The sequence below is a fragment of the Notamacropus eugenii genome, chromosome 1, assembly GCF_028372415.1.
Source record: "Notamacropus eugenii isolate mMacEug1 chromosome 1, mMacEug1.pri_v2, whole genome shotgun sequence".
Lineage (NCBI taxonomy): Eukaryota > Metazoa > Chordata > Mammalia > Diprotodontia > Macropodidae > Notamacropus > Notamacropus eugenii.
Genome location: NC_092872.1, coordinates 222,225,574 through 222,238,480, shown reverse-complemented (window position 1 = coordinate 222,238,480; position 12,907 = coordinate 222,225,574). Strand labels below are relative to the sequence as shown.

Genomic DNA, 12,907 nt, shown 5'->3' with positions numbered 1-12,907 from the left:
AGTTCAATTCTATAAACCCAAAGATGTAGATGGCACAAGTATTATTATCCCTTTTTATAGAGAAGGAAATCGAGGGTCAAGGAAATGATATTACTTGCTCAAGATCACACAGTTATTAAATGGCAGTCAGGATGCCAACCTAACTCTCCCAACTCCAATGGTTTTTCCATTATGCCACAATTGCCAAATATAAGACAAAATGTTTGCCGCCTAGGAGCTTGGAATTTGGAGACTGGACTAAAATACATGGAAAGTTGATGAGAAGTATACGACAACATTACCACAAGGTGGTCTATCTATGTCAAATGCCAAATAAATGACTGTAGTCATTAAGTTCTACAGAGTTAAGAGGCAGGGAACCAAAGGAGTCAGAGAATGCTTGATGCCTCCATCAAGGTGGGACTCAAACTGAGCCTTGAAGGATGGAGGGGACTTGGATACACAGAAGAGTAGGGAAAGTGTGTTTGAGGAACGGTGAAGGAATAGGTATTTATTTATTTATTTACATTCTGTTGTATTCTCTCCCTCAATAAAATGTTAATTTCTGGAGGGTAGATACTATATAATTTTTGCCTTTGTATCTCTACCTGAGTAGGTACTCAATAAATGTTGGTTGAATTGGATAAAATTCAATGAAAAGGAATGAATATTTAATGATGGGATTCCAAATAGTCTAGCTCCCAGAGAGGAGAAATAATTTCAAGCAGAAGTCTCTCCTGGTCCATTAAGTCATAACACGTAGATGGCTGCCTTCCCTACTTATATGTAAGGTCAACTCAGGTCCAGCCTCTCTTTCCTAAGAAGAAACTTTCTCCTCAGATGCCTATAATTTTAAAGTTAGTCTGTTAAAAATTCTCTTTAAATGTCAGTATAAAGTAATTAGTGTAGAAAAGCATGGTGTCAAAGTAAAGGAGACAGCCTTGAGGCTGAGATACTGGGTTCAAGTCTTGGCTCTGCCACATTGACTTCCTGTAAGTGTTGTACAGGGCAAGTTACTTAACCTTCCACTTCTCCAGGCATCTCTAGGACTTTAAGCTGAAAAGAAACTTCCAACCTGAGTTATGAGAGGGAGCTTCCTCTCTAGGGAGTTTCTTATGAAATGAAATCGCAAGTTAACCCCTGTTCTTCTTCCTATAAGAAAGTTCTAAACTTATTCCCAAGATGAATGGAATGACTTAGCAATTAATCAGATCATTGCTTTCCTGTTAGTGTAGACATATAAGACTTCTCTTGCATGTTCACAGAGCCTGACTAATAATACTGATCTTGAAGTAATTTTAGTTAGCAAGTAACAAATAGATAGGATTACTGTAGGTATGCCAGAACCATTGCTAATGAGAAGCCTGAGAAATGCCTGCCTCTCTTTTATGGAGGGATAATTTCAGCATCTCTTCATAAACCTGTTACCGGGATGGAAAGACAGATTTGGATTCTACTTCCAACTGGAGTGAGGAGTGAGGGACAGGTTAGAATAGAGTTCATGGAGGATATTACCCTTGATTGGGGGCTTGAAGAAAAAGGAGTATTCCAACAGGTGAAAATGAGAAAGGAGTATATTCCAAGCCAAGAATATCATCTGAAAAAAGGAGATTAGGCAGGAAAGTGCCAGGTGAAATGAGAATAGTCAATGGTCCATTTTGACAAGAACATAGAGTGTGGGAAAGGCAGTAGAATGAGATAAGTCTAGGCTGGTAGGATGGAGGTGAGTGGTGAAAGGCCCTGAAGATCAAACTGAGAAGTTTGTATTTTTTTCTATGGGCAATAGAGTATATGAAATATTATAAGCAGAAAGATGATATGAGCCAACGGAAGTGGATAGAACACTGGACCTGGAGTCAGGAAGACCTGTATTCAAATTCTGATTCGGACATTAACTAACTGTGTGACCTTGGGCCACAGTCCCCATTTATGAAATAAAGGAGTTAGGCTAGATGACTTTTAAGGTTCCTTCCAGCTCCAAATCTATGATCCTGACATATGGGCTTCCTCCCTCTCAACCCAGCCTATGGCTTCCTGAGAAAGGACCATATCTGGGAGTTGGAGAGTTAACTTCTGAGGATATTGGCTCTTTGCCGATGACTGCAATGGCAAGGACAATGCTATGCCTCAAAATCCCTGAGACTTTGAGGAAGGAATGTTCCTAATTCTTCTCAGCAGTGAGAGAAGGAAGCCCTTGTGAGTTTGCGAGGAGACACAGATATATTTGTTTCCTTTAATTACTGAAAGAAGAGTTTTAATTGACCTTTCTCTCCATATTGGAAAATGTTAGGAAACGTGTTGCTGATATATGTACTAAGGGAGATAAATTCACAAACTGTCCTTGTAAATCCGGTAAAAATAGCTCCTGTTTGGTACAGGGAAAAAAATCACAGGTCCCCAAGGTTCCCTGAGAGTGTGGGTTCATGGCAGGGTTGTGCTGGTAAATGTTTAACAACCAGCTTTGGGCAGGGAAAGGTATACCCAAAATACAATTTTCAATTTAGTCTGCATTATTAACATTTTCTAAATCACTTTCTTAAGTCTAGGTGATCAGCAAAATGCTAAGTCAAGTACTGATCTATAGCATTTACCAATGTCCAAGATACAAGTGTTCACACTGAAGATTTAACAATTGGTTCTCTTGAGCCCTGACAAGTTGGCTCAGAACACCAATAGTTTATTGAGAGAAACCAGGGTTGGAAATCAGAGAGATCTCTCTGACCTAGGGCAAGTTCTTCAACCTCTCACTTTGATCAGCTTTAAAATGAGTTTATAGTCAATGCTGACTGTACAGTTACCCCATCACTGTTTAAAGATGAGAGAAACAAAGTCTAGTAATGGTTCTTAAAGATAGAAAAAAAGAGTTGGATCTGAGGGGATGGAAAAGTGTTAATTGGACATTCTGAGATTTTAACTATACTGCTGTTAGAAAGGGAATGAAGTGAAAGCACTCAAGGACATGGAAGTCAGGAAGTCCTTGGTTCACAGCCTGCCTTGGATTCATATTAAGTATACAAACAGTTGCCTGTCTCCAAAACACACTAATTATGGAACTCTGAGTAAGTCAAATAATCTCTGGGGGTCCCTCGAAGACTCTATATTGCAGAACAGGTGCTACTCTACATTGGAAGAGAGAATTTCTTCTCGAAGAATTCCCTGTACCAATGAAATCATGCGTCTATTAAAAAATTTAAATAATATTAATTATTTTAAATTAACATTTAAGGGCTCACAAATTAAGTACTTTAATAAGCTCGACAGCAAGATTTTGTCTGTATCAAGTGAATTATTTGTGAAATGAATCAAGATTATTTGAAAATATATGTGTAATATGTACATTTGGTTATGTTATTGGTAGAAATCATTATTATTTAGTTAGTAGAAAGAATTCTTATGGAAGAAAATCCTTCTACCAATACAGATCATCCATATTTTGCAATTTGTAGTCTTGGGGATTTTCCTGTGGGCAGTGAGAGAAAAAAACAAGTGACTTGCTCAGAGTCACGTAGCCAGCACACATCAGAGGTCAGACTCAAACCCTAGGTCTTCCTGACTCCTGAGGCCAGATCTCTATCTATTAGACCTCACTGGGACAGAGTAGGTCCTTAATAAATTATTGTTGACTGGACTTGACTTGAAAAGCATCTAATCCTGATGTTGGAAAGAACCTTGGAGGTTATTTAGCCTATGTCCCTCCCTATTTTCTGCTATATAAGTAAGCTACACTTCTGGACATAGGTAAGTCTATTCTCTTGAGAAATAAGTGATTCATTCCAGCCCTATTAGACTATAAATTACAAATTATGCACACATGTATGTACATATATTCATTTATATATTCATGTATAAAATACATACCTGAATATTTTGTGTATATGTATGTATATGTGTATGTACATGTGTATACATATATAATATATTTATATGAATGTTTTATACACACACTAAAAGGACATTGGCATTTCTGGGTTGGCTGACTGGACCACAACAAAATAGGGTCAAGACAATGCAGCATAGTGGAAGGAGAAGCTGGAATCAGTTGCTCTTTCTTCAACCCCAGTTCAGTCATTTACTAAATGGGTGATCTTGGGTTAAATCACCTTCTCTCCTCTTTGCCTCAGTCTCCTCATCTATAGGATGAGCACACTGGGCATAATGATCTCTCAGGTCCCTTTTCACTCTAAGTGACTGTGAATCTAGGGCACAGAGAGGCTGGTCACCAAAAACCATCTAGCACCCTCAACCCCCTTGTTCAATATTTCACTTTTTATGTGAATTCGCACAATCTCTTATTCTAGACAGTAAAAGGCAAGCATATGCCTGCTGTCTATTCAAGTAGCAATTTCTTCTTCTTTTTTCCTTTTACAGGGAAATTTGATTTTTTTTAGAAGAGATTGAGCCAAGCAGCCTCAGAAACATTGTAAAGTGGAAATTTCTTCTGTGCTTTCTCCACTTCCTGCACCTCAGCTCACCCTTTGCCTTCTAACTCTTCTTTCGGTGCTTTTGTGCTCCCTCATCAACTCATCTAGCAAATCTTGCTTTCAGAATACCTAATATTAGTCATTCATACCATAATAAGAATGTTACTCTCCCTAGGAATTTGCAATTGAAAGAGTAGGATGAAACTGTTCATATTTATATAGCAATTGCGGTTCCCTCACCACCATCCCTATGAGCTACATGGTGAAAGTATTATAATTCCTAGTTTACAGAGAAGAAAACTGAGGTTCAGAAGTGAAATGTTATGCTCATGGACTTAGATCCATGTCAAGGAGCCAGATTCACTTATTTCCCAGAAAGATTCGTTTACCCTTGTCCAAAAGTCTAGTTTGTTTAGGGGTGTAGTTGGGATTTGAACCAAAATTTTCTGACCCATGTCAAGCATTCATTCCACAAGTCCTTTTGGAAGGAATTTCAAGCATCAGATATTTTAGGTGAGGGATAAGGGAGGGAGCTTTAAAGAAATTCAGAAGGTTCTTTCTGCTATCTCCAGCATATCCAACATTTCCCCCATTCAATTCCTGCCCTCAGTGTTTCCTCTGCCTGACATAACCCTTCCCATATCTATAGCTCCATCCATCAAAGTCCTATCCATCTATCAAGATTTAGCTGCCTCCTTCATGCTTCTCTTCCGTGATCCTCCCTCCTGGAAGTTATTCCTTCTTCCTCCAGACTACTAGATATTATATACCTTATTAGTCTTTTAGACTTTCACATTGTACAGTAGTTAATTCCCTATTAGATTGCAAATATCTTAAGGGAAGGGACTTTGTCTTATTCTTTTTATCTTCCATGCCCACCAATGTCCTCAAATTATTTTTTTAACAAATCCCTGAACCACATCCCATAGGCAGCCATACAATATTCCTACAGCTAGTGCTATGGTTGGGGATAATCTTCTTGTTTCTTGCTTTTCTCTGTTTGGGTTCTGCTTCCCTTCCCTCTCCCACCCCATATATCCCTATTGAGTTGAATGTGTCTCAGATGAGAACCCAGGAGTAGAACCACAGTGCAAAAAGGAACTCATTGACCTACCTCATTAATCTTTTTGTGGCAACCAAGGGAGAAATCAAAAGTAACTTAGCTCCTGGACAGTTTCCCATTCTCTGGTCACCTGGGGTCAGGTTCCATTGGCTCCAGGTATTTGTATATTTAGGGGAAAAGGAATGCAGTCCATGCAAAACCTCCCTACTAGGAAATGGAATAAAGTACTCAGTGATTCTATCACTACCAACTCCTTTAAAAACCCGTGCAAGAGGAAATATTAGTATGAAATATTTGTAGGGTGTTCAGATAGTCCAAACTTAGTAGCTTTGGTCTGATGAAGTTCACTAGGTGACTCTAAGATTTATCTTTTTTCAACATTCAGAACCTCTTATATTTACTTCTGCATTCCAGGGAGCTGGAACAATCACTTATTTCCCAAGAGGATGGATTTACTTAGCTCCAAAACAATAGCATGCACCTATATGGCAGGAGATAGCAATGACCTCCAAGGTCTTTCCCAACCTCAATGCTAGATGCTTTTCAAGTCAAGTCTAGTCAGTGATAACTTATTAACTTCTTATTGCCAGTCAGGCATAATAGATAGAGATCTGGTCTCAGGACTCAGGAAGACCTAGGGTTTAAGTCTGGCCTCTGACACATGCTGCTACATGACTCGGAACTAGTCATTTTTTTCTCTCTGTGCTCACAGGAAAATCCCCAAGACTATAATTTAAAAGTAGAGGATGATCTGTATTGATAGAGGGGTTTTCTTCACGAAGAATTCCTTCCACCGTTTAACCTAATGAGTCTGAACCAAATATCATATGTGTGTGTATATATATATATATATATGTATTCTCAAATAATCTTGATTTATTTCACAATTAATTTAATATGGACAAAATCTTCCTATCTACCTTGTTAAAGTACCTAATTTGTAAACCCAGAAATGTTACCTTAAATCATTAATATTATTATTAATCATCAATATTGTTTCAAAAATATCTTAATAAGGCCCACAATTTCATTGATGCAGAGAACTTCTGGAGAAAAAATTCCCTCTTCCAATGTAGAGTAGCGCCTGTCCTGCACATATAGTCTGCTAGGATTTCCTAGGGGTCCTCAGAGATTACTGGACTTGCCAGGGTCCCACAAACAGTATGAGTCAGAGGCAGGATCTGAATGCAAATTTTCCCAACTCCAAGGCTGCAGTTCTATTATGCCATCCTGCATCTCTTATAGTAACAATAATAATCACTATCATCATCTTCATAGTTATCATTATTAATTAAATAATTACAAAATCAGTCAAGCAAAAAGTATGAGAATGAATTACAAGCCTATTCTTTTCAACTTTTCAGGCTCTCATGTATACACACTGAATGGAACTGACCCAGAAGGAGACTTTGTCACCTATGGCATTAGCTTTGAGTCCAGTTCAAGAAATTTCTTTTCCATTGATCCAAACTTTGGAAATATCACACTGATTGAAGAGTTGGACAGAGAGGTATGGTCAAGCCCATGGTATCCATCTGTATTAAGAACACATAAAAGATCTGTTTCCTAATTGAAACATGAGTTTGATGGAATACTAAAGCCTGTGCAGATAGGTCCCACCTTAAGCAAACCATTGTATAAAAACTGTGATTTGCCACACCAGAGATATGCCATGATCAGGGTTCCATAAGGATGCTTGCTTACATTCTTTCCCTTTTGCCCTCTCTCTCTCTGCTTCCTATGTTTCAGGAAGCCAATGCTACAGAAATTTAGGACTGTGACCTACAACCTGGCCTGATTGTTCTAGGACCTTTCTGACAGTGTTGCTGGGTCATCTGTGTTCTATGACTTACAAAGAAATCTTTACAACAAAACCAACTGCAATTTGGGGGTCCTTCCTTCTCCCTGCCTAACTTTTAAAAAGTCTCTGTAAAGTGTGAAATCTTTCCCCATATCTGAATTAAGGGATGATGCACTGATAAGGATGAATGGTGTGTATCTCTGTAGTAAAAAAAAGAGCTCTTTACTTTGCAGAAGTAGTTCTTTAAGTCTTCCTAAGAAGAGGCAGTTCTTTAGTTCATTTAAAATTAGGTTTGTTACAAAACTTTATGCTTGATTTTTTAGGAACACTTCTATTGCATAAAGTGAGATGAGGAGGGTCACAGCTGGAAAAAAACTTTTGAAGTGTTGATCTCTGCCTAATAAAAACAATACTACAGATAAGATCCCAACTGTACTATCAGTAGAAAGAGAATTGTTTTTAAAGTCAGAGGAGCTGAGTCAAACTCTGCCTCTGATGAGTGATGTTATCATGGTATGTGAGATGCGATGTGGTATAGTGGAAAGGGCCCTGGACATGTAGTCAAGAAGACCTGGGTTCAAATTCCTTCTTTAGATACTTAATAACTGTCTAATCCTAGGAAAGTCACTTAACCTCTGTCTGCCTTAGTTTCCTGATCTGTAGAATGAGAGTTGGACTCCATGACCTCCAAGATCCCTTCCATCTGGAATTCTATTATACTATGATAAGTCTTTTAATTACTCTAGGGCTCAGTTTCCTCAACTGTGAAATTAGGGAGTAGAACTGAAGAGTCCCTGAGGTCCTTTTCAGCTTAAGGTCTTTACTTCTGCAAATATTCTAAGCCTCCAAGACATACCTCACATGGTTTCCCTGGTAGAGAGTGAATTTATTGTTCAACAGCTAGAATGTCAGGTAGGGGAAAGATCTACACTCTTTACAGAGATCTTTTCCGGTTAGGCAGGGGAGAAGAGGGATCCCAAGAGCAGGCAGTTTTATTGTAAAGATTTCTCTGGATATCACAGAACACAGATGACCCAGCAACACTGTCAGAAAGCCCCTATCACAGTCAGGCTGGCTTATAAATCACAGGCCTAAATTTCTGTAGCACTGTTTTCCAGAAACATAGGGAAGGGAAAAGGAGGGGGAAAGTGAAACAATGTAAGCCAGAATCATAAGGAACCTTGATCATGACATATCTCTTACTGTAGCCCTATAGGTACATTGAATAGCTCTGAAGCTACCCAAAAAAGATATTCCCTTACTCAAGACAGCACCTTCAGAAGAGGAGCCTGGGTTTCCCTAAGAAGAGCTTACCACTCTACCCTTCAAGCCTGACCTGTTTAAGGTCCCACACATTCGAAATCCCTTTAGTGTCATCAAGTGTCAAGTGGAGGTTTTGGCTTCAAAAGTCCTAGGCTTCAGGAATGATTGTGATACCTCTCAGCCTCTTTTCTTTTTTCTGATTTCTTCTCTTCTTTCTTTCTTTCTTTCTTTCTTTCTTTCTTTCTTTCTTTCTTTCTTTCTTTCTTTCTTTCTTTCTTTTTTGCAGAGAGAAGATGAGATTGAAGCCATCATCAGCATCTCTGATGGCCTGAATAAAGTGAGTACTGAGGGTCTGAAGAGTCAAGCAATCAAAAACAAGCCTGTCTGACACTCTGTAGGCTGCCCATAATTCACACCCAGCTGAGACAGAGCTGCAGACATTTCAATTGGCCTCAGGAGGACTTTTGGTCCATTTGGAGAAAGTTGCCAGAGTCACGAAATTCCCTCCACTGGAAAAAATCTATGAAATCCAAATGGAATTTTGACGTAGGCAGATTAGTCACTTCTCATAGAAAAGCAGACTCTGTGGCAATTGTGCCAAGCAGCCTGGCATGGGTTACACTCTTACAGTCTTTTCCATATCAAGATGAATTCCTGATCACCAGAAATACCTTCTGTCCAGGATTTTAATGTGAACAATACCTCAATTACTGAAACATAACATAACTAAGATCATAGGACAATCATCTGTACTATTAATGTGACCGCCATGAAAGCTGATTCTTAACAGAAAATAATTCATGTAGACAGTTTGCATTGTCCAGGTGGTTCCTTTGGTCATTGCCCCCTCCATATCTGATTCAAGACATGAACCCATCTATGGTTAACCCTATGACATTAAAGATGTAGATTGGAGAGTTATTTAATTTTTTTTTTAGTTTTTGTTGATTTTTTTATTTTTATCTCATCTTCAAGTCCTAGTTAAAATTCCAACTTCTATAGGAGGTCCTTCCATTCTCCATTAGTTGTGGTGCCTTCCCTCTGTTAATTATCTCCAATTTATTTGTCTATGATATGTATGCACACACATAGCTATATATGTGGTCTCTCTCTCATTAGACTGTGAACTCTTTGGGAGCAAACACCATCTTTCCACTTTCTTTGTATCTTCAATGCTTAACTCAGAGGTTCCCAAACTTATTTGGCCTACCACATCCTTTTCTAAAAAAAAATACTCAGTGCCCTCCTGGAAATCCATTTTCTTTAATTCTTTACCAGTTTTTTTTTTCATTGCATCATTTTAAAATACATATTTTAATGATACATGTTAAATTTAATCATTTACTATAAATTTGTGGGGTTTTTCCTACATTGAAATTTTAATGATGCACTATTGTATCATGTAACCATCATATTGTAAATACATCATTATACACACATATTCCTGCCAATGCATGCTGGACTTCCCAACAATGCACAATATGCTCACCTGATACATTTGCTTGTGAAGATCTATCTACTGACTTGACTACTGATAGGTTATAAACTTGCATTTTCTGTGGTTATTTGGAAAATAATATAATTACCAAGACTTTAACTCTGTTACACAACAGATGAAACATGTGTGAATGGTTCTATTTAATTCACTTTGCATCCATTCATTTGTCTCCCCAGGCTTTTCTGAATTCTTCATATTCCTCTTTCTTTTGGTGTAATAATGGACCACTATGTTAATGTACCCTGATTTGTTTAGTCATTTTCCAACCAACAGTCATCTACTTTATGGAGATCTTTGTTTAACATTCAGAGTGTAGGTGGTCCAATAACACACAAGCTCTAGAGAGCCTGACAGATTGGGAGAGCAGTTTTCAGCAGTATTCTTCCACGTTTGCAGATAAGCACAGTCATAAGTGCTGAGCAAATGACTCCTGCATGGTATTAATGGCATCAAAATTAAGGGTATAGGCAGGACTTTAGAAATTAGTTTCATATGGATCAGGTAATTAGTTAAAACTGTTAACAAGATTTCATCTTCAACAGAATGGACATGGTTTGGGGCATCAGAAAACAGGCAAAGCATAAGTGCCTTCAATAAGACAGAACTTTATTGCTGTGAAAAGATTCCAGAAAGCATTGCAGTATACATATCATACACAAAACATTAGGGATCTAAAAAGGGATAAAATCACCACATTGCACCCCAGCGCCTCCAGCATGTATGCATTACACCCCACTCTAGAATCTCTGACTATGTAGCTTTCCCCATGTAAATACCACTTATACAGTAAGTAAGCCCCATGCCCCCAGTTTTGCTCTGGGCCTAAATGAAAACCCAAACCATCCATTAGTGGTTATTTCTGTGTCAGTCTGACAATGTATGGATCCTCATTCCATGTTCTCTCTGCCATTCCAGGTGGCAGAGAAAGTCCTGATTCTGGTGACTGATGCCAATGATGAAGCCCCCCAGTTTATCAACACCCCCTACATCATCCTTGTCCCTGAGGTGAGTAACATTTCACCCAAAGAGAAAATCAAGCAGTTGAGTAAAGGGACATGCATATACTACCCTTGGGCTTTGGCTTTAAAGGGGCCTTGGGGTTTAAATGGGTTGGGGAATGACTTTGGAGCAAGCAAAGTATGAAGGTTGAAAGATTCCCTCATTCTTTTCCCTTGACAGCTTCTTCCTATCCTTTGCTCATTTCATTCTCATTCTAAGTTCCTCACTCATTCCCTTGTGGGCATTTCTCTTGTCACTTTCCATCTCCTTTCTTCCTTCTTTTTCTTTCTTCTCATTCCTCTGCAGTGTAGTCATCTATTATAGACGAATGCTTCCATACACACTGGGCCTCCTTATCTGCCTAAGACCTCTCACTTCAGACTCCCTGCTCTTTCACTCCCTCTTTAGTCCTCTCTTTTCTCTGTGTCTAGGGGAGGGGGGGGGGAGGGGGAAAGCATCTATGCTATGGTACTAAGGCTCCAGTGAGATTCTGTGACCCCTCCCACAGGACACACCTGCAGGGAGGAGCATCTTTAAGGTTCAAGCTGTGGACAAAGATACTGGATCTGGAGGAAGCATCACCTATTTTCTACAGGTAGGATCCTGGGGCTGGGTCAGAGCATTGGGCTTGGTCCATTTCTTTGCCTCCAACTCTAATTCTCTCCAGGTAGAGGGTTCTTATTTCCAATATTAACAAAAATTCCAAAACCATCCTTAGATGTACAAGAGAAAATTATGTGCCCCTGTAGGCAAGGATGGAAGTCCACATTACAAGTCATTCAAGGGGAAGGGAAAGGAACACACATTTATTAAGCACCTAGTACTATGTGCCAGGAACTGTGCTAAGCTGCTTTACAAATAGTATCTTACTTGATCTTCACAGCTCTGTGAGGTAAATATTATTGTTATCCATATTTTACAGGTAACTGAGTCAGACAGAAGTAAACAGAGGAAACTGAGTCAAATATAGTCAAAGCAACTTGCCCAGGATCATACAGCTAACTGAGTTGGAATTCAGGTCTTCTTGACTCCAATTCCAGTAGTCTATCTACTGTAACCCTAATCACTTCTTAAGGTAACCCAAGAACTACTGAACTAGTCATCAAGAAGACCTGGATTTTGGTCCTATCTCTGGCACAGACCAGGAAGTTACAACTTCGCTGGGCTTTGATTTAAAAGGATGTCATGATGTGAAAGGCTATGAGTATAGGAGTCTAACAACCAAAATACTTTAGACTTGACCTTGTATTTAGAGACTGTGTGGTAGGGTGGCTTGAAAACCATCTTAGATGCTCTTTACTTGAGCTGGTCTCAAGTCCTGCATCTGACACATACTGGCTGAGTCACCCTGGGCAAGTCACTTAACTTCTCAATGCTCTAGGTAACTCAGAGCCCAGAGAAGGTTCCAACCTCTATTGGTAGAAGAAGTTTTCTCATCTATGAATTTCCTCTGTTAGTGAAATCACCACTCTATTCCCCATCCCTATAGCTACTAAATGCCCAATCCCACACTGTGATTTCACCCAAACAATTCATCTGTAACTTAAAATCTTAGAGATTTGCCTGCCTGGGGATGGGCTGTCAGAGATTTAAAAAAAAAAAAAAAGAGGCATCCTTGTAGTAAGGAGTACTCAGCAAAGGTTTTTGGGATGGGTGGAACTTTACCTAGACTGAAAATTAGATGGGAGTCAAATAGCCTAGGGAGATGAGCAAGGAGATTTAGGGCACTGGAAATGATGTGAGCCAAGGAATGGAGGTGAGGGTGTGCCCCTAGCATGTTCCAGGAAATTAGACAAGAAGTTAGCTTGTTCGAGAATTCCCCTTACCCAAGTTAGATCTGTTCCAAGTAGTTCCCATATTCCCCTAAAGCCCTAACCTCACCT

General features: G+C 39.1%; 1 protein-coding gene across 1 annotated transcript in view; it reads left to right on the top strand.

The window, feature by feature from the left end:
• CDHR1 (cadherin related family member 1) overlaps positions 1-12,907 on the top strand; it is a 49,682-nt gene that overhangs the window by 3,101 nt on the left and 33,674 nt on the right. Inside the window, 4 exon segments of the mRNA XM_072627963.1 lie at positions 6,828-6,973; positions 8,814-8,864; positions 10,941-11,030; positions 11,533-11,619. Coding sequence (XP_072484064.1) covers positions 6,828-6,973; positions 8,814-8,864; positions 10,941-11,030; positions 11,533-11,619 — 374 coding nt within the window.